Below are 21,863 nucleotides of genomic sequence, written 5' to 3' on the forward strand. Positions count from 1 at the left end.
CCACAGCTTGGGCCTCTTCCCCCTCCTCCCTCCCACCTCCAGCCGCCAGGTCCCCAGCCGCCCGCCAGGCTTGGGCCTGAGTGGCAGAGGCGCCTGCAGCTGCCAATCCCAAAAATACTCTCTGATGACACAGCTGGAGGACAAGAGCCCAGACTGGCTCCACTGGGCTAAGTATAGAGCAGGCGGGACCACCTGCCCCCGGCCCTAGCCCCGGTTCTAGCCCCAGCTCCAGCCCTTCCCCCAAGGGCTGGCCGGCCCAGCAGCTGCTTATTGAAAGGGGCCCCAGAAGGTCTGAGGGGTGGTGCACTTTGTCTCCCTGACAAATGACACTTTCCGGGGCTGGCCGGCTACAGCTCCCAGGCTCCTGTCCCACCTGATGTCACCTCTGGATATGTGTGTGTGTGTGTGTGTGTGTGTGTGTGTGTGTGTGTGAGAGAGTGTGTGTGTGTGTGAGAGAGTGTGTGTGTGTGTGTGTGTGAGAGACAGTGTGTGTGTGAGAGAGAGTGTGTGTGTGTGTGTGTGTGTGTGTGTAGGGAGAAGGGGTTGTATGTTTGCATGTGTGAGTCAGGTCGTTTGGGGCGAAATCCTTCCTAGCCCCTCCCCCATATCCCTGGCGGGAGTGGGAGATAAGGCTCATGGCCACAGACATCTGCGTCAGAGATAGGAGGTCTCAATGCCACGGGCAGGGGCAACTCGGACTGTGGGGCGTGGAAAGGACTGGGGAAGACTGGATGAGAAGGGTAGAAGAGGGTGGGTGTGGGATGGGGAGAGGAGAGTGGAAAGGCCCTGGGCAGACCCTGGCAAAAGGGGCACGGGGCAGGGTGTGAGTTCCCCACTAGCAGGGCCAGGTGAGCTATGGTGCTGCCCCTACTGCTCTTCTTGCTGCTGACCCCACAGGGTGGGCACAGCTGCCAAGGGCTGGAGCTGGCCCGGGAACTTGTTCTGGCCAAGGTGAGGGCCCTGTTCCTGGATGCCTTGGGGCCCCCCGTGGTGACCAGGGAAGGTGGGGACCCCGGAGTCAGGCGGCTGCCCCGAAGACATGCCCTGGGGGGCTTCACACGCAGGGGCTCTGAGCCCGAGGAAGAGGAGGATGTCTCCCAAGCCATCCTTTTCCCAGCCACAGGTAACGAGGGTGGGGGAACCGGCAGGATAACTTTGAGAAAAAGCAAGGCACTGCATGGGTTTGCAGGCATCCCAGTCCTGCTACTCAGTTGCTTTGCAACAATAGGCCAGTTACTAAATTTCCGTATGCTTCTGTCTCCCCATCTGTAAAATGGGCTAATGCCCACCTCTCAGGATTAAGTGAGAGGCTGTACCTAGAGTGCATGGCAGGTGGGAGGCATTTGGGAGGTATGCGCTGGGAGACCGGGGGTCTCTAAAGATGGAGATGTCTTGGCTTGAGCCCCTTCCTGCCACTTTTCCTCCTATCTCTGCCTCTGCTCGCTGCTCCAAACCCTGTTTCTTTACTCCCAGGTAGCTGAGACTGAGAAGCTATCAGAGATACAGGCAAAAGATTAGTTGGGAAACTTTTCTGGAAAACCAGTCTATCCTTTCTTGAGTTCCTGTCTCAACATGTATGTGTCCCCTTGTTCCACTGACTGAACGGATAAGCCCTCCTCTGGGTGGGCTTTCTTGTCATCTGGTCCACCCTTCTCTTAGAGAGGACCCCTGCCTCCCTCACTTCAGTCCGTTCGCAGCACAGTGGGAAGAAGGATGGCTTTGGGATCAGGCAAAATCCCAGCCTGGCCACTTAGTCATTGAATGTCATTTTACCTCTCTAAGCCTCAGTTTCCTTATCTGCAAAATGGACCAATTGTGACTAGATAATGAGAGAAGCCATGTAACAATATAGTTCCAATTGCCAGTCCATGAACGGGTGCTGCTCCAGGATGATTAGTATAGTCTATGAGTGTGTCAGTGTGAGGATGCCAACTACACATTCTTGAAAGGACTGCCCTCTGTTCTGAGTTACAGCCCTCCTCCTTCTCTTCCCCCTCCTGCTTGTTCTCCATTTTCTTCCTCTTCCCACTCGCCTTTCCCTCCTTCTTCTTTTTTTTTTTTTTTGGTGTAAACCTGTCTTTCAAAAATGGAATTATTTTAAAGAACGTATCATACAATATTCCTGACATGCCAAAGATATAAAGAGTAATATGGGCCGGGCGCGGTGGCTCACGTCTGTAATCCCAGCACTTTGGGAGGCCAAGGCAGGAGGATCACAAGGTCAAGAGATCGAGACTATCCTGGCTAACATCGTGAACCCCGTCTCTACTAAAAATACAAAAAATTAGCCAGGCATGGTGGCACCAGCTACTCGGGAAGCTGAGGCAGGAGAATTGCTTGAACCTGGGAGGTGGAGCAGGAGGCAGAGGTTGCAGTGAGCCGAGATGGCGCCACTGCACTTCAGCCTGGGTGACAGAGCTAGACTCCATCTCAAAAAAAAAAAAAAAAAAAAATAGTAATATGGCTGGGTGTGATGGCTCACGCCTATAATCCCAGCACTTTGGAAGGCGAAGGCAGGCAGATTGCTTGAGCTCAGGAGTTTGAGATCAGCGTGGGCAACATAGCGAGACCCTGTCTCTACAAAAACCACAAAAGTTAGCTAGGTGTGGTGGCACACGCCTGTGGTCTCGGTTACTCAGGAGGCTGAGGTGGGAGGATTGCTTGAGCCCAGGAGGTAGACGCTGCAGTGAGCCGTGATCATACCACTGCACTCCAGCCTGGGTGACAGAGTAAGACTCTGTCTCAAAAAAAAAAAAAAAAAGGTAATATAACAACCATCCATGTAGACACCATTCAGGATACTGTTTCATACTATCTGGTGAGTAAGCATTGAAGTCTAATACAAATTCTTAGTGCTGGTGAAGTGGAGAGAGGGCCTCTTACACACTGCTGATGGGCATGTTAATTGGTAAAACCACTTCAGAGAGAAGTTGGCAATGTCTTCTATTTTTTTAAGTCCCTTCATGATGAAATTAAAAAATGGGAAGCCTACAGAAGCTCTCCCAAAACTCAGGAGAGTCCCCATGTCCCGGAGGGCATGGAGCAGCGTGCAGCCCATCATTGGCTCATGACTGGTGGCCACATCCCTCCTGCTGAAGAGGAGGGGTGCCAGGTCCTGCCAGTCAGGGCTGCCCTCCCCCTTTTCTTCTGTCTCCTGCAGGTGCCAGCTGTGAGGACAAGTCAGCTGCCAGAGGGCTGGCCCAGGAGGCTGAGGAGGGCCTCTTCAGATACATGTTCCGGCCATCCCAGCATACACGCAGCCGCCAGGTGACTTCAGCCCAGCTGTGGTTCCACACCGGGCTGGACAGGCAAGGCACAGCAGCCTCCAATAGCTCTGAGCCCCTGCTAGGCCTGCTGGCACTGTCACCGGGAGGACCCGTGGCTGTGCCTACGTCTTTGGGCTATGCCCCCCCTCACTGGGCCGTGCTGCACCTGGCCACCTCTGCTCTCTCTCTGCTGACCCACCCCGTCCTGGTGCTGCTGCTGCGCTGTCCCCTCTGTACCTGCTCAGCCCGGCCTGAAGCCACGCCCTTCCTGGTGGCCCACACTCGGACCAGACCACCCAGTGGAGGGGAGAGAGCCCGACGCTCAACTCCCCCGATGTCCTGGCCTTGGTCTCCCTCTGCTCTGCGCCTGCTGCAGAGGCCTCCGGAGGAACCGGCTGCCCATGCTGACTGCCACAGAGTAGCACTGAACATCTCCTTCCAGGAGCTGGGCTGGGAACGGTGGATCGTGTACCCTCCCAGTTTCATCTTCCACTACTGTCATGGTGGTTGTGGGCTGCACATCCCACCAAACCTGTCCCTTCCAGTCCCTGGGGCTCCCCCTACCCCAGCCCAGCCCCCTTCCTTGCTGCCAGGAGCCCAGCCCTGCTGTGCTGCTCTCCCAGGGACCATGAGGCCCCTACATGTCCGCACCACCTCGGATGGAGGTTACTCTTTCAAGTATGAGACAGTGCCCAACCTTCTCACACAGCACTGTGCTTGTATCTAAGGGGGGTCTTCCTTCTTAATCCCATGGCTGGTGGCCACGCCCCCACCATCATCAGCTGGGAGGAAAGGCAGAGTTGGGAAATAGACGGCTCTGACTCCTCCCTCCTTTCACTTCTCTGCCTATGGGCTACCCTCTCCATCCCACCTCTATCTCAATAAAGAACACAGTGCATATGACTTGACATATGTTCTCCAGCTTCTCTGATATGGAGTTGGGCCCCCAGGAGTGTGTCAGGGGCCTGACAGCCCCAGGGACTGTCAGATCTCAGGTCACTCAGCCACACTTGACCTCGGAGACATGAAGTTCAAGAGCTATATAACTGGATGTGTATTGGTTGGGAATCTACGCTTGGGGATGACACAATAGTGCTCCAAGCTCCTTGGAGAGCCACCCTGGAGACAGAGCTGGACCCATGCAAGCTGAACCAGACATGTCAATCAGGTTGCCTACCCTGCACACCTAAGGGAGACTGCTGCACTCACATGCCCACATCCAGGGCAGCCATAAGTCCCCTCCCCTGCCATTCTCTGTCCCAGCTGATGGGCACTTAGCCCAAGCTCAGGTGATTTGTAGCCTGGCCAGAGATTGTGGCCTTTGGAGCCCCACTGAGACAATTGTCCAGAGTTGGCCAGCCCTTGGAGTCACTTGGGAAGCTTGGGTGGGATGTAAGGGAGAGATATATGTGTTGGCAGCATCAGAAAGAAATTAACAAGGGCAAAGAGGTGGTATTGTGTTAAGGTCAGATCACCTGACCAAAGACCTGAGGATTTCGGTTTGCCAAAGGCCCTTCTTTGAATCCGTCACTGACTCTTGCTGTAGACTTCGTGAGGCCTCCTGCAGTAGGATTCTAGTTCATGAACTCTTTGGCTTCCTTGATGTCGCCTGTACATCTTTACATAATCCCTTAACTCAGCCGTTAGCATCAGAAGAGTGGAAAGACTGAGACTATTGCCACAAAATAGAAAAGTTCTTTTGTGAATTTGTGCGTGCAGGGCATGGTGCAAAACAGCACTTCTTTTTTCATTGTGTTTCCTATCAGTCCATTCTGCCTCCGAATTTGGGCATTGGGAAGCCCCTCTCCGCTGGCCTTCCTCCCTGCTTTTTTCACTCTCCTTGTTATCCCCCTGGGTCTTGTTATCCTTGTGCTCCACCCCAGGATCCCTGCTCTCAGCCACTGGTTCCATCCAGTCTCCGTGTGTGTGTGTGTGTGTGTGTGTGTGTGTGTGTGTTTGTGTGTGTGTGTTTAGGGGAAGGGCCAGGATGTTCAGGTCCATCAGACTGGAACTTGAGAGTACTTTCTGATATTGACTGCACAACTACAGTGTGTATTTATCTAACCAGAGTCTTTTACTGGTCAAAGAATCCTTTCTACCAGCCTGGCTTGATGGGGTGGAAGGGTAAGCGCCTGCTCCAGTGAGCGGTGTAGCGGGAAAGAATCCCATCCTGTCACAGTTACACCAACACCCCTCCCCCACTGAAGCTAACCTGAATGAGCCACTGTTCCCTGCAGCACAGGAGCCTTCAGAGCCATGTACGTGCTCCTGTACACGCCCAGTCTCTGTTGACACTGAGTCCCCCAGGAGGCTGCCACTGTTCTGGAGGGGGAAACCTGCCTGTTCGCAGTCCCCAGTCTCTCCCAGGACCTTCATGTTGACTCAGCATTGGAAGTGCTCTGTGCTCAGAGCTCTGTGCATCCCTACTCAGGCAGTGGGCTGGGGAGAGAGCTGCTTGGGCTCTGCCAGTGGTGGGAAGGGGAGGTTTTTTCCAAGCCTGTCTATGATCTACGTGCTCCCTGCCTGGCTTCTCTGGCTTCTCTGGCTAGATCCTCCCTGCCCAAACAGTGAGGTCTTTCCCTGGGATCTTCAATTTTCCTACTAGGCTTCAGCTCTTCACTCTTCCTGCTGGGGCCCCCTAGAACCCTGTGTTATCCAGATGCTCCCTGTCCCAGGGATGAGGATGGGCGCTGAGGGCTGGGGGCAGATTACTGAGGGGTACAGGATTCTCCATGAGGCCAGTTAGCAGATTGGTATTGCAAGTGAAAAGCGTGCACATGTCTGAGACAAAATGAGAAAAATGAGTATGAGGGAGTCTTTCACAAAGCCAAATATATTCATTTTATAAAGGCTAGCTTTCATTGCTACCCATTACCTTTTCTGCTTGTGGGTGTGTGACAGTGTTAGCTCTTTCATGATGTTATGAAGAGGGTAGAAGGGAGTGGTTTTGTTTGTTTGCATTTCTACTCAACAAAATTTAAACTTGGCAATTCCAGTTTGGAATATAAGATTTTTCTTTGGAATTTTGTTGCCCTGTGAAATCTGTGAGATCTCAATGTCTGACAGTCACTGTTCGGAGCCACCCCTTCTAAGGTCTCTAAGACCTAGATTCTGCTAATGTAGCAAATTAGGAAAGACGTTCACAGTTCGTTCCCTAAGAGGGGCTCGACAGTGGCTACGGACATCGTTTTGTCTTCTATCCTTATCATGACACCAGCCCAAGAGCAGTGAATTTCAAAGATGATCCCTGTTCCCAATGCTAATCATTAGGGATGTACTGTGAATACTCTTAGTTAGGAGTCAGTTTAAACAGAAAACCCAGCTCCAACTGGATTAGATCAAAAAGTGTTTTTAAGCCAGGCACGGTGGCTCACACCTGTAATCCCAGCACTTTGGGAGGCTGAGGTGGGCGGATCACCACCTGAGGTCAGGAGTTCTGACTCCATCTCTACAGAAAATATGAAAATTAGCCGGGCGTGGTAGCACTTGCCTATAATCCCAGCTACTTGGGAGGATGAGGCAGGAGAATCACTTGAACTCAGGAGGTGGAGCTTGCTTGCAGTGAGCAGAGATCGCGCCACTGCACTCCAGCCTGGGTGACAGAGTGAGACTTCATCTCAAAAAAAAAGTTTTTAAAACTCACCAGCACTGGCTCATTGGCTCATGATAAATCCACAGGCACAGCTAGCTAAGGTATGGCTCAATTCTGGGCTCAAAAGATGCTACTAGGATCCATCTATAGGCTCTACTTCCCCCCGGATCAGCTCCATCCCAGGTCCATGGCAACTCCAGGCAGCACAGGCTCCCATCATTATGCAACTTGGTCCAGCAGGAGGGAGTTCACTTACAAAAGTCCTGGGACAAAGACAGGCACAGTGGCTCCTGCTTGTAATCCCAGCACTTTGGGGGGCCAAGGCAGGAGAATTGTATGAGGCCAGGAATTTAAAACCAGCCTGGGCAACAAAGTGAGACCCTGTCTCTATTTAAAACAATGCAAAACAAAACAAAAGTCCCAGGACAGGTCTTGATGGCCTGATTAGACTTATTAATGTCATGTGCTACTCCAGGAAAGGTGGCCTGCGTTAATGCCTTAGCCTAGGTCACTTGTCCTCCCCACAGAGCCTTGAGTCTAAAGCACAGGGCTAAAAGTGAAAAAAGGTGATGTCCCCAAAGCAGGGGACAGTTACCACAAAAAGGTGGGGTAGATGCTGAGAGGCAAGTACTGTTTGTTGTTCCTCCTAAGTATCTTTCAAATCAACCCCTTTGTCTCTCCTTACATAGACACTATTTTGCAATTCTTGATTGGGCAATTTAGCAGCCTCCTAAACCAGTCACTCCCTGCTCTCCATCCACCCTCAACATGGCTGACACAGGATTTTTCTGATGTGATCATGTTACTTAGGGTGGCTTAAAAAATTGTCTCCACAAAGTTCAACCTCCTTCATGTGGTGGGAAAGCCCTTGATAACCAACTCTAACCCTTTCCTTGCAGCCTGATCTACCCAGTCCTCCTTTCCTCTCCCCACCCAACACATCACCCAAACTCTGGTGACACAAATTCCAGATACATAATGTTCTTCTCAAGTGTCCATGTCTTTAGCGACACCTCCTTTTTTTGCTGTTTTGTTTTGTTTCAAGACAGGGTCTTGCTCTGTCACCCAGGCTGGAATGCAGTGGCATGATCTTGGCTCGCTGCAGCCCTGACCTCCTGAAACTCAAGCAATCTTCACATCTCAACTCCCGAAGCGCTGGGATTACAGGCATGACCGGCTGTGCTCCTATCTCAGTGCTTCCTTTAAGATCCAATTCTGATGTCATGTTTTCTGTGATCCTCCCCTTCACTCCCAGATGGCAAAGCTCTTCACCCCTTCTTCACTACTTCCTGCGCACTTTGTTTTTTAATTTTTTTTTTTTTTTGAGACAGAGTCTCACTCTGTCACCCAGGCTGGAGTACAATGGTGCAATCCCGGCTCACTGCAACCTCCACCTCCCAGGTCAAGCGATTTTCCTGCCTCAGCCTCTTGAGTAGCTGGGATTACAGGTGCGTGCCATCACGCCCGGCTAAGTTTTGTATTTTTACTAGAGATGAGGTTTCACCATGTTGGTCAGGCTGATCTTGAACTCCTGACCTCGTGATCCGCCCGCCTCGGCCTCCCATAGTGCTGGGATTACAGATCTGAGCCACCGCACCTGGCCTGTTTTAAAATTTTTACTTCAAAAAATTACTTGTTCTTGATTTCATAAGCCACAAAGAGATACATTCTCACAGTAGATATTCAAATATTAAAGATAAAACTGAAGTTCCCCTTGATCATTATTCCCAATTCTAGTCCCCTCCACAGAGGCAGGTATCCTTCTAGATACATTTCCATGAGTTGACACACATGTGCGTATCTGGTAGAAAAAGTCTTTTCTCCCCCCACGAATGGTGTCATGCCATGTGTATGGGGCTGCCACTATTTTACTTTATGTTCTACGAGTTTGTTTTGACCTTATTTTCCAGTCTATTAGCTTTATTTTCTTAGCAATTATATTCCTCCCCTTGAAAGAAATAAGATTCTATTATTTAATTGTATTTTTTTTTTTTTGTAGAGATGGGCTTGTTATATTGCCCAGGCTGGTCTTGAATTCATAGTCTCAAATGATGCTCCTTCCTTGACCTCCCAAAGTTCTGAGATTACAGGCATGAGTCACCAAACCCAGTCAGAAATAAGATCCTTTTGTTAATTTTATTATTATTATTATTTGATATGGAGTCTCACTCTGTCATGCAGGCTGGAGTGCAGTGGCGTGAGCTTGGCTCACTGCAAACTCCGCCTCCCGGGTTCAAGTGATTCTCCTGCCTCAGCTTCCTGAGTAGCTGGGATTACAGGCATGCGCCGCCAGGCCCAGCTAATTTTTGTATTTTTAGTAGAGACAGGGTTTCACCATATTGGTCAGGCTGGTCTCGATCTCCTGACCTCGTGATCTGCCTGCCTCGGCCTCCCAAAGTGCTGGGATTACAGGTGTGAGCCACCGTGCCCAGCAATGTTATTATTTATATATTGAATACTTACACAGCACTATGTGCCTTATGCATGTTAGAACTAAAAGCTCATGCAATCCTTGTAACAACCATTTGAGGTAGGCACTCATATTATACCTATTGCACAGTAGAGGAAACTGAGGCACAAAGAGATAAAATAAGTTAGCTGGGTGCGGTGGCTCACTCCTATAATCCCAGCACTTTGGGAGGCTGAGGTGGGCAGATCGAGACCATCCTGGCCAACATGGTGAAACCCCATCTCTACTAAAAATACAAAATTTAGCTGGGCGTGGTGGCACGTGCCTTTAATCCCAGCTACTCGGGAGGTTGAGGCAGGAGAATCGCTTGGACCAGGGAGTCAGAGGTTGTAGTGAGCCAAGATCGCACCATTGCACTCCAGCCTGGGCGACAGGGCGAGACTCCATCTCAAAACAAAAACAAAAACAAAAACGAAAAAACCTATCCAGAGTCACATCCCTAGTAAGTGATGGAGGCAGGATTTGGACTCCAGAAGTCTGGTATAAGAATCCATGTATCCACTACTATATCATATTACCTCTCCTCCACTCCTCAAGCATACTTCCTGAGGAAACAAAATTATTTCTGTTGGCCAGGTGCAGTGGCTCACACCTATAATCCCAGCATTTGGGGGAGGCTAAGGAGAGAGGTTTGCTTGAGCCCAGGAGTTCAAGACCAGTCTGGGCAACATGCCAAGATCCTGTTTCTACAAAAAAATTTAAAAAATTAGCCAGGCGTGGTGGTGCATGCCTGTAGTCCCAGCTACTTGGGTGGCTGAGGTGGGATGATTGCTTGAGCCAGGGAGGTCGAGACTACAGTGAGCCTGATGGCACCACTGCACTCCAGCCTGATTACATTGTTGAGGTGGCAGCCATCCCATATCATGGGTTCCAGTCTGGTGGTGACTATTACTGCACCTTTCAAAACATAGAGGCTTGGCTGGGTGTTGTGGCTCATGCCTGTAATCCCAGCACTTTGGGAGGCCGAGGCAGGCGGATCATGAGGTCAGGAGATCGAGACCATCCTGGCTAACACGGTGAAACCCTGTCTCTACTAAAAATACAAAAAATAGCCGGGTGTGGTGGCACGCGCCTGTAGCCCCAGCCACTTGGGAGGCTGAGGCAGGAGAATGGCTTGAACCCAGGAGGCGGAGGTTGCAGTGAGCCAAGATCGTGCCACTGCACTACAGCCTGGGCGAGAGAGTGAGACTCCGTCTCAAAAACAAACAAACAAACAAACAAAAAACACAGAGGCAGTTTGCCCAATACCTGCACTTGAACAGCTGTCATTTGCCCAAGTTCATCATGTATAGCATAACCTAAAGTTGGGATGGAGTTTAGCTGTTTCCTAATTAGATTAAAAAGGTGCCTTCTTGTCTCTCCACAGGAGGGGAAGGGGCTATGGCCTGTGTGGCTATGATACACGGGAAAAGAGGGACTACGTTTATAATATTCAGTTTCCCAATCATAATAAAATCTCCATAAATTTTGGTTGGCTGGTTGAATATGCCAGGGCAATCTGGAAGCGGAGGGAAGTGGCAATTCTCCACGTACCCAAGAGTTGGTCTGATTATGTAGAGGCTAAAGCCTGTGCCCACTGAATAAATAAGTTACTCTGCGTGATTCCAACTTGTACTCAAAAGCAGAATGCCAATCCATATCCTTACATTACCCAGCCCTTTCTTTTCTTCTGAACAGGAGCCAGATGTCACTGGTTGGCTCACGGGAATAAGTGGGATCAGTCTCTTGTGTTTTGTCAGCCTGTGGGACTTTATAAGAGACAAGTTTAATTCAAGATAAATGGCCCCTGCTGTTTATTCCCAGAAATTTAACTGCAGTTGGGGTGCTAAGGAGAACTTGATAGGGTCCCTTCCATTTTGGGAAAAGTTGATCTGCTGGGGATCCTTCCTTCCAAGTGTTTATAGAACCCAGTCTCCCGGCTGGGTTGTAACGAGTCTCTTCCTTAGTGCGGGAAGGGAGTCTTTGATTTCCGTATTCAAGGAGTGCATTTTGCACTTGCCCTAAGTTGATTACATAATTTTGTAGCTTGAAAGTATCTATGTCTATTAGGAGGTCTGTAGTTAAGAAAGGCCTTCTATACATTATTTCAACATGGCTGAGCTGCAGCTTTCCCTTGGGGGCTGCTGGAATCTGTAACAAGGCTATGGGCAATAAAGAAAGCCAGGTTTATGATGTTTCTTGGCATAGTTTAGGAAGAGTCCTTTTTAGAGTTTGATTGGCTCTTTATACTGTCCCTGAAGATTGTGGCCTCCATACCAAATGAAGGTGGTACTGAATTACTAGGGCTGAAGATATGTTTTGGGTGATCTTTGCTGTGAAAGATGGGTCATTATCCCTCTGCAAGCTCTTAGGCAGCCCAAATCTAGGAATTATTTCCTTTAATAGGAATTTAGAAACCTCAATTGCCTTTTCGGACCCCATAGGAAAAGCCTTGATCCAACCAGTAAAGGTGTCAATGAATACTAATAAATATTTAAACCTTTTACATGGGGGCATCTGAGTATAATCTATTTGCCAGTCTTCACCAGGGTACATTCCCTTATGCTGAACAGGCCTCACTAAAGAAGGAGATAAAGATTGGTTATTTGGGTTATTACAGGCACATAGTTCACAGGCCTCAGTTACCTGCTTTACTGTTTTAAGTAAGTCTTTTCCAGGGGTATGGGACACCAGGCCTAAGTTGGATGTAAACTGGGGGAACATTTAACGTTTTGCCTGGAATCTTACTCTCTCATAGTATAGGATTTACTTGGGAGGTTACTTCAATAGGTAAAGTAGATAAGTCCCCTATTACTTTTCCTCCTTTATCGCAGGAAAGGAGAAAGAGAAATCCCTCGTCTGCCTGTTGGTTTCCAAAAGATACCACTGTGGCCGGGCATGGAGGCTCATGCCTGTAATCCCAGCACTTTGGGAGGCCGAGGCAGGTGGATCACCTGAGGTCAGGAGTTTGAGACCAGCTTGGCCAACATGGTGAAACCCTGTCTCTACTACAAGTATAAAAATTAGCCAGGCATGGTGGTGCTCACCTGTAGTCCCAGCTACTTGGGAGGCTGAGGCAGGACAATTGCTTGAACCTGGGAGGTGGAGGTTGCAGTGAGCTGAGATGGCGCCACTGCACTCCAGCCTGGGTGACAGAGTAAGACTCTGTCTCAAACAAACAAACAAACAAACAAACCAAAAGATACCACTGCTGCTGAGTAAACAAATCCCTTCCCAACAAGGGGGTGGGGCATGAAAAGAAAAGTATATGAGAAAACCAAAGTCCCTGAAGAGCAGCTTAAAGGATAGGTAAAATGGTGCCTACAAGCTTGTCCATCTATCCCCATGACCATACAGTTTTGGGGTGACAGAGGCCCATTACAATGGGTCAAACCCCATATCCAAAAGGAAGTTAATATTGTTACCTGCCATGTCAAGGGTTACCCAAGGTTCCTCTGGAGATATATGTAGTTGTCCGACAGGGGCTGTGGCAGAAGGTCTCCGGCCCAGTCACTCTTGAGCTGGTCTGGCTATTTCAGCCATCGTTTCAGGTGCCGATGGCTCCCGTCGAAGCGCTTGGCAGTCCTTCTTCCAATGGCCAGTTTTCTTACAGTGTGCACACTGATTTACACCCAAGGCACGGTGACTTGGACACCCAGCTTTGGGCTTCCCACCTTCCAGCTTCCTTTGTTCAGGCCAAGAGCCAGGAGGGCAACACCATGTGGAAGGTGAGCTTAGGGCTACAGCCAAGAACCGCACCTTGTGGGAGGTACTTCCTGCTCTTTCTGTTTCCTCTGCTTTGTCCCTGTTATTAAAAACTAAAAAATGCCACATCCAAAAGCTGTTCCATAGGAGTCTGGGGACCCATAGCTGCTTTTTGTAGTTTCCTACGGATATCAGGGGCAGACTGGGCTATAAAATGTACTCCCAAAAGGGTTTATCCTTCCTTTGAGGCAGGATCAGTGTTAGTATATTTTCTAATTGCCTCAACTAAACGCCCTTGAAACAAAGCTGGATTCTCATCTTTACCCTGAGAAACTTCCTTAACCTTTTATTTTTTATTTTATTTTATTTATTATTTCCTTATTTTTAATTTTACTTTAAGTTTTGGGATACATGTGCAGAATGTGCAGGTTTGTTACACAGGTATACACGTGCCATGGTGGTTTGCTGCACCTATCAACCCGTCATCCAGGTTTTAAGCCCCGCATGCATTAGGTATTTGTCCTAATGCTCTGCCTCCCCACGCCACCCCTGACAGGCCCTGGTGTCCTTTTCATAGTTAACAGGCTTTTTTATACATTTCTTCATCCCTTCCAACCTTCCAGCAAAGAAGTAACCATATGATCTCTCCTCCCCAAGCCCTCACTGCTCCTTTGATAGTTCCATTCTGGATCTTTTTTTTTTTTTTTTTTTGAGACAGAATCTCACTCTGTCACCCAGGCTGGAGTGCAATGGCATGATCTCAGCCCACTGCAACCTCCATCTCCTGGGTTCAAGCAATTCTCCTGCCTCAGCCTCCCAAGTAGCTGGGATTACAGGTGCCCACACCACGCCCAGCTAATTTTTTTGTATTTTTAGTAGAGATGGGGTTTTGTCATGTTGGCCAGGCTGGTCTTGAACTCCTGACCTCAGGTGATCCGCCCACCTCGGCCTCCCAAAGTGCTGGGATTACAGGCGTGAGCCACCGTGCCCGGCCCCATTCTGGATCTTGATCTGGAACTGCTACACCTCCTGCCTGATATACATTATGGTTCGGGTTTGGAGGCAATACCTCATCCACATGGGTCCTAGCTGTCCCCAAAATGGATTTTCTTCCACTGTGCAACACAGAGACAACAAAACATGCTCCTGCTAAGTTACACCATAGGTCAAAGTTAGTTTCTCAAACTCATCTAGGAATTTTCCTGGATCTTCAGAGAAATGAACAAACTTCTCTTTACATAGAGCCAACTCAGACATAGAAAAGGAGACATATCCTCTCGCACAGTGCCTTCTTCCCCATTTGCCACCTCTCTAAGGGGAAAAGGTTTCCCTTCAGAGGTTGATAAGAGGCTCCACTACGAGTAGTACTCGAGAGGCCAAATTCCTCAGGGAGTGGTGGGTATACAGTGGGACTAGGCAGGTCAGGAGGAGGGGACCAAGGGTTCTAAATAGAACTTTCAGGTGGACTAGAGGGAGAAAGAACGGACAAAACCTGAACCATCAGAGCTGATAGAAGGAGGTTCTGCTCCACCCAAAAATGCCCGCTGAACTGGAGATAGGGCTTATGTCAAAGGATCATCAAATATGTCTAGTTCTTTTTCTTCCTTTCCTCTCATCGAACACGCATGCACCTGCTGCAGGGTTTCATCCTGACTGAGCAGCAAAAATGCTTGAACATATGGTATTTCATCCCATTTTCCCTCCTGCTTACAAAACAAATCGAGTTGAAGTATAGTTTTAAAGGCCATAGTACCAGTAGGAGGCCATTTCTCTTGTTTTTCCAAATAATACCGAGGTCAAACAGTATTACATAGAAACACCAGTTTTCTCTTCATAAGCCCATTTAGTTTAAACTGGTCCCAATGTTCAAGAATACATCCTAGTGGGGAGTCCTTTGGGATGGATGCTGTGGTGCCCATGTAAGAGGCAGGTGATGTTGAAAGAAAAGTTCCAAACCTGCAAGATTGTATTGCCACTGGCTGAGTTCCACTAAAAAGGGTAAGAGAGGTTTTTAAAGCCAGCTCCATTAATGAGAGGATCCTTGCCAAAAATTGAATTCTCTTATTTACACTATCCAAATAATATAAGTGAGCTGAGCCATGAATCTTACATAAACCACAACGTAGACTCTGACAAAAGAAATGTTGAATAAGGCAAAGGAAATAAAGAGGATTTCAATGGGAATGACCAGAGCAAGCAGGTTCTGGGCAATAGTGGCAGTGTGGATTGGACAAGCAAAGCTGGTTTGGCCAAATCCAAGACAGGAAAGAAGTGTTTTTTTAGTGTGCAAAATGAAACAAAACAGCAAGGAGAAAAGTCCCCTGATTTCCATCCTAGTGCTTCTAGATCACACCTAGTAGGCACAGCAGCATTAAAACATAACCACATCTACCTAATCTTACTGCTCATAGCTGTTAAATACCCAATCTCAATCAGGAATTTTAGAGATGGAGCCTTCAATGCTTTCTTGTTCCCAATGTTTCACAAGCAAATGAACGGATATTGGGAGGCATGGAGGGGAAGAGTATGTTAAAATCCCTAAGACCAGTTAAATAAAGTCTCCTGAAAATGACAGTGAAACAGAGACAGCACCAATAAATTGATCCACACAGTGAATGGGACAAGGCAGATTAATACAAAGAGCACGGCAGTTAACATCCTGTGGTGCCAAACCCATTCTTCACAAGAGGGATGTTACTGAGAGGGACCTCTAACCCCTTAAATTTTAGAAGGGACTTTAACCTTCCTAAGTTGGGCCTCTAACCCAAAGTTGGTCAAGTGTCCTTTCCTTTTATTAAGAGGGCCTTCTAACCCATTCTGTCTTAGGAGAGATTCTAACTCCCCTAAGTTGGGCCTCTAACCCAATCCCATCCTTTACCCAGGTATATGAACTCCACTTACCTAAAGTCAGTCAACTGGTGTGCACCGATGATTTTCCTTTGGGCCAGGTATCTCCTCAGTATTGTCCCTTCCATGGTTTGCCAGAAAGATGTTACAGGAAAGGGGCCCTGATCCAGACCTTTAAGAGAGGGTTCTTGGATCTCATGCGAAAAAGAATTCAGGGCGAGGCCATAGTGCAAACCAAAACAAGTTTATTAAGAAAGTAAAGTGGTGGCTCGGCACAGTGGCTCACACCTGTAATCCTAACACTTTGGGATGCTGAAGGGAGTGGATCAGTTGAGGCTGGGAGTTCGAGACCAGACTGGCCAACATGGTGAAACCCCATCTCTACTAAAAATACAAAAATTAGCTGGGTGTGCACCTGCAATCTTAGCTACTCGGGAGGCTGAGGCAGGAGAATCACTTGAACCCAGGAGGTGGAGGTTGCAGTGAGTCGAGATCGTGCCACTGCACTCCAGCCTGGGCGACCTTGTCTCAAAAAAAAGAGCAAGACAGTACGGATCCTCCATAGACAGAGTAGGGCATTCCCAAAAGTAAGAGGAGGAACGCGTCCACCCTAGGTACACTACTTGTTTATATACAGGATAAAGAAAATCATGGGGAGATGTGCTCTGCTATAAGGGTTTTTGATAAAGGATTAATTTTCTTAACATAATTTGCAAGAATCAATATTATTATTTTTAAAGCAAAATTAGAAATGCTTCTGTTCTCAAAACATCAGGATAAGGCCAGGCGCGGTGGCTCATGCCTGTAATCCCAGCACTTTGGGAGGCTGAGGCAGGCAGATCACAAGGTCAGGAGATCGGGACCATCCTGGCTAACACGGTGAAACCCCGTCTCTACTAAAAATACAAAAATTAGCCGGGCGTGGTGGTGGGTGCCTGTAGCCCCAGCTACTCGGGAGGCTGAGGCAAAAGAATGGCATGAACCTGGGAGGCGGAGCTTGCAGTGAGACAAGATCCCGCCACTGCACTCCAGCCTGGGCAACAGAGTGAGACTCCGTCTCAAAAAAAAAAAAAAAAAAAAAAAAAAATCAGGATATTAGGACACTCCCACATCTGTATCTGTTTAGTAAACATCTAGAGGCTAGGAGTACCTAAGTTTCTTGAAATGCAGCCCAGCAAGTCCCAGCCTCATTTTCTTCACCCTCACCAAAGATGGGGTCACTCAGGCTCGAACACCATGACAGTTTCAGTTACTCGTGGTCAACTGTGGTCTGAAAATAGGTGAGCATAGTACAATTAGGTATTTTGAGAGAGAGACCACATCCACATAACTTTTATTACAGCATATGGTTATAATTGTTCTATTTTACTATTAGTTATTGTTGTTAATCTTTTACTGTGTCTATTTATATATTTATTTATTTATTTATTTATTTTTGAGACAGTGTCTCACCCTGTCACCAGGCTGGAGTGCAGTGGCGTGATCTTGGCTCACTGCAACCTCTGCCCCCCAGGTTCAAGCGATTCTCCTGCCTCAGCCTCCTGAATAGCTGGGATTACCGGTGCATGCCACCACAGCTGGCTAATTTTGTATTTTTAGTAGAGATGGGGGTTTCTCCACTTTGGTCAGGCTGGTCTCGAACTCCCGACCTCAGGTGATCTGCCTGCCTAGGCTTCCCAAAGTGCTGGGATTACAGGCGTGAGCCACCGTGCCTGGCCTACTGTGCCTAATTTATAAAGTAAGCTTTATCATAGTCTCTATGTGTAGGGCAAGCTTGTCCAACGCACGGCCCATGGGCCACATGTGGCCCAGGATGACTTTGAATGCAACGTAACACAAATTCATAAACTTTCTTAACACATTAGGAGGGCCGGGCGCGGTGGCTCACACCTGTAATCCCAGCACTTTGGGAGGCCGAGGCGGGCAGGTCACTTGAGGTCAGGAGTTCAAGACCAGCCTGGCTAACATGGGGAAACCCCATCTCTACTAAAAATCCAAAATTAGCCGGGCGTGGTGGTGCACGCCTGTAATCCCAGCTACTCAGGAGGCTGAGGCAGGAGAATTGCTTGAACCCAGGAGGCAGAGGTTGCAGTGAGCAGTGATCAAGCCATTGCACTCCAGCCTGGGCAAGAGAGTGAGACCCTGTGTCCAAAAAAAAAGATTTTTTTTTAAAGTTCATCAGTTATTGTTAGTGTATTTTATGTGTGGCCCAAGGCAATTCTTCTTCTTCCAATGTGGCCCAGGGAAGCCAAAAGATTGGACACCTTGGTGTAGGGAAAACATGGTATGTAGAGAGTTTGGTACTATCTGCGGTTTCAGGCACCAACTGGAGGTGGAGGAGGTCTTAGAAAGTAACCCTCTGAGGGTAAGGTGGGACTACTATTTCTAGGCATTTGGGATGGGAGGGAGAGGCTCTGACAGGTATTCAGCTTGCAGTCTTGGACTGGAACCATCTCCTACGGTGCTATCTCTACCATAACTTGCCCCATGTTTGTGATAGGCAGGAAAATGGCTCCCCTCCCAAAGATGCCTATATCCGAATCTCCAGAGCCTGTGAATATGTTATGTTACGTGGCAATGGAGAATTACAGATGGAATTAGGGCTGCTAATCAGCTGACCTTAAAATCATTTTATTTATTTATTTATTTTTTTTTCAGACAAGGTCTTACTCTGTCACCCAGGTTGGATGCAATGGTGCAGTCATGGCTCACTTTAGCCTTGACCTCCCAGGCTCAAGCAATCCTTCCACCTCAGCCTCCCAAGTAGCTGGCACTGTAGGTGCCTACCGCCATGCTTGGCTAATTTTTGTAGTTTTCGTAGAGATGGGGTTTCCCCATGTTGCCCAGGCTGGTCTCGAACTCCTGGGCTCAAGTGATCCACCTGTCTTTGTCTCCCAAAGCGCTGAGATTACAGACCTGAGCCACTGCATCTGGCCTGACCATAAAGTAAGGACATTATCCTGGATTATCCAGGTGGGCCCAGTGTAATCACAAGGGTCCTTAAATGTTGAGCGGGGCAAGACAGTTAGTGTCAGAGTGATGTGATGTGAGAAAGACTCAGGCAGCCATCGCTGGCTTTGGAGATGGAAGGGGGTCACAGGCAAGGGAAGACGGCAGCCTCTTGAAGCTGGAAAAGACAAGAATACAGATCCTCTGGCCAGGCATGGTGGCTCACACCTGTAATCTCAGCACTTTGAAAGACTGAGACAGGAGGATCACTTGAGGTCAGGAGTTCAACACCAGCATAGGCAGCATAGCAAGAAGCCATCTCTACAAAAGATCAAAGGATAAAAAATTAGCTGGGCATGGTGGTGCACACCTGTAGTCCTAGCTACTTGGGAGCTTGTTTGGAGGTTCTAGCAGGGGTGCACAGTACTCGTATACCCTTGACCAAAGACCAGTCCTTCTCTATCAGCGGTGGTCATCTTCTTCAACTGAGCGCACAGCTTCAGGAGAGACGCACATGGAGAGGTGAGGGAGGAAGGAGACACCCGCCTAGCCAGCCAGATTAGCCGAATCAACCTTGGTGATCAATGGGGTGACAGAACTTGCAGTCATGTCACCCTTACATCCAGTCCTAGCTGCTTGGGAGGCTGAGGCAGGAGGATCTCTTGAGACTGGGAGATTGGGGCTGCAGTGGGCTGTGATCACACTACTGCACTCCAGCCTAGCCAACAAAGCGAGACCCTGTCTTAAAAAAAAAAAAGAAAAAAAGGAATACAGGTTCTCCCCTGGCGAGAAAGGAACACAGCCCTGCTGACACCTTAATTTTAACCCAGTGTGACCCATTTTGGACTTCTGACCTTCAGAACCGTAAAGATAATAAATTTTGTCATTTTAAGCAACCAAATTTGGGGTACCCTGTTGCAGCAGCAGAAGGAAGTTGATACAATGTAACGTGACTGGAGGTGTCTGCTCTTCCATCACTTGGCTAGCTTCTTGAGAACAAGAACACCTTTGTCTCCTGTATTTACTTAGAATCCTTTTTTTTTTTTTTTTGAGACAGAGTTTCGCTCTTGTCACCCAGGCTGCAGTGTAACGGCGTGATCTCGGCTCACTGCCACCTCCACCTCTTGGGATGAAGTGATTCTCCTGCCTCAGCCTCCTGAGTAGGTGGGATTACAGGCATGCACCACCATGTCCGGCTAATTTTGTATTTTTAGTAGAGATGGGCTTTCATCATGTTGGCCAGGCTGGGCTCAAACTCCTGACCTCAGGTGATCTGCCCTCCTCGGCCTCCCAAAGTGCTGCGATTACAGGCATGAGCCACCACACCTGGCCTATTCACCCAGAATCTAACACAGGATCTGGCACACAGTCAGGGCTCAGTAAATACCTGTTGAATGAACAAAAGAACGAAATACAGCTCCAGCTTTGTGGTTCTCCAGAGGTTTTGAGAGTCCAAAGCAGCCTCTACGCTTACCCTAGTCCTGGAGACCCTAAGCCATGTGATCTCAGTTTTCTCGTTTCCTTTTCCCCATTGGCCCATGCTTAACACTGCAAGGCTGGCTGCTATTATTTTGTTTGTTTGTTTGTTTTGAGACAGAGTCTCGCTCTGTCGCCAGGCTGGAGTGCAGTGGCAGGATCTCAGCTCACTGCAACATCCGCCTCCTGGGTTCAAGCGATTCTCCCGCCTCAGCCTCCCAAGTAGCTGGGACTACAGGCGTGCACCACCATGCCCAGCTAAGTTTGTATTTTTAGTAGAGATGGGGTTTCACCATGTTGGCCAGGATGGTCTCAATCTCTTGACCTCGTGATCTGCCTGCCTCGGCCTCCCAAAGTGCTGGGATTATAGGCGTGAGCCACCGCGCTCGGCTGACTGCTATTCTATGTGCAGTTTCCTCCCTTGCTGTGGATCATTCCCCTCCTCTCTCTGGCCATGTGTGTAGGGAGCACTGAGATGGAAGACACTTGTCACACACTATAGGTGATTTTGCCAACCAGCCTTCTGCGGGTTATGCCTGAAACAGCAGGTTGCATTTTTCTTCCTGTCTCGGATTCTGTCCACTTTCCTCTCTTCTCCACAGCCACCTCTATCCATATTTTCTATCAGGTTTCTGTCCTTCGAAGACCATTTTTTTTTTTTTTTTTTTACCTATTTACAATATTCTTGGGGTCTTCATCTCTCCATTTCCTGTGTCCTGAATGAAGCGCATAGTTCTGGTCTTTCTTATAGCCCTTCTTAACCCCCTTCTCAAATGGTTCCATGGCTTTCCGGGATAGACAATGGAAATAATTAAAGGCACTCTCATATAACCTAGGATTTACTGCAGAGCTCCTCATGGAAGCACTCAGTTTATTTTGTGCAGAATGGTCAAGTCCTCTCATGAGGGGAGAGCAGAGCGGCTGCCGGGTCACTGGAATATTGTTATTCTGTTGCTTTCTTCTCAGTCAGTCATTCTCAGGCCCCAGCTTCTCTGATTTCTCAGTGAGCTTAACTTCTGCCTCCCCAGCTTTCCCTCTGTGTGCCTCAAATTAAATCTCTTCCGGAACCAGGCTCTAATGAGCGTGCCTGGTCACGGTCTAACTCGGAGTTCTCATGCCAGACCTCCTCCAGTGTGGCTGATGTGTCCTGTATGTTTTTGACTTTGGTAACTGAGTTAATTCCTGGGCCAGTCTTTTGTGGCCAAGTCTAGTAGCAGAGCCAAGGTTACTTACAGAAAGAACTACCTCCGGCCACTCAATCCTGGGGCTGTGGCTACTAGGCATACGGATTCCTCTCTGGTACAGACTCGTTTTACCAAAACTATATTTGGAGGTAATATTCATACCTTTTCATTCTCTTCCATCCTTTCCCCTTTCCTACTCCACAAAGATAGCAAGTTTTTTCACCCTGTTGCCCAGGCTGGAGTGCAGTGGTGTGATCACAACTCACTGCAACCTTGAACTCCTGGGCTCAAGCAATCCTCTCACCTCAGCCTCCTGAATAGCTGGGACTACATACACACACCACCATGCCCAGCTAAAGATACCAAGTTGATGAAACAAATAGATCATCCAATTT

The 21,863-nt window shown here is 48.5% G+C and overlaps 1 protein-coding gene across 1 annotated transcript; it reads left to right on the forward strand.

Annotated features, from left to right (window-relative positions):
• The first annotated feature begins 40 nt into the window (after positions 1–40).
• INHA (inhibin subunit alpha) lies at positions 41–4,174 on the forward strand. The gene is made up of 2 exons (XM_002812904.5): positions 41–1,123; positions 3,161–4,174. The coding sequence occupies exons 1-2, from the start codon at positions 856–858 to the stop codon at positions 3,991–3,993; spliced, it is 1,101 nt and encodes a 366-aa protein (XP_002812950.2). The 5' UTR covers positions 41–855; the 3' UTR covers positions 3,994–4,174.
• Positions 4,175–21,863: the final 17,689 nt, after the last annotated feature.

This window comes from Pongo abelii, chromosome 11, assembly GCF_028885655.2.
Source record: "Pongo abelii isolate AG06213 chromosome 11, NHGRI_mPonAbe1-v2.0_pri, whole genome shotgun sequence".
In the NCBI taxonomy this organism is placed as follows: Eukaryota; Metazoa; Chordata; class Mammalia; order Primates; family Hominidae; genus Pongo; species Pongo abelii.

Excerpts from the sequence above, each read along its gene's own strand:
- INHA (XM_002812904.5), top strand. The coding sequence starts at position 856 with ATGGTGCTGCCCCTACTGCTCTTCTTGCTGCTGACCCCACAGGGTGGG. Across the intron at positions 1,124-3,160 it reads CATCCTTTTCCCAGCCACAG|GTGCCAGCTGTGAGGACAAG; the intron begins GTAACGAGGGTG and ends TGTCTCCTGCAG.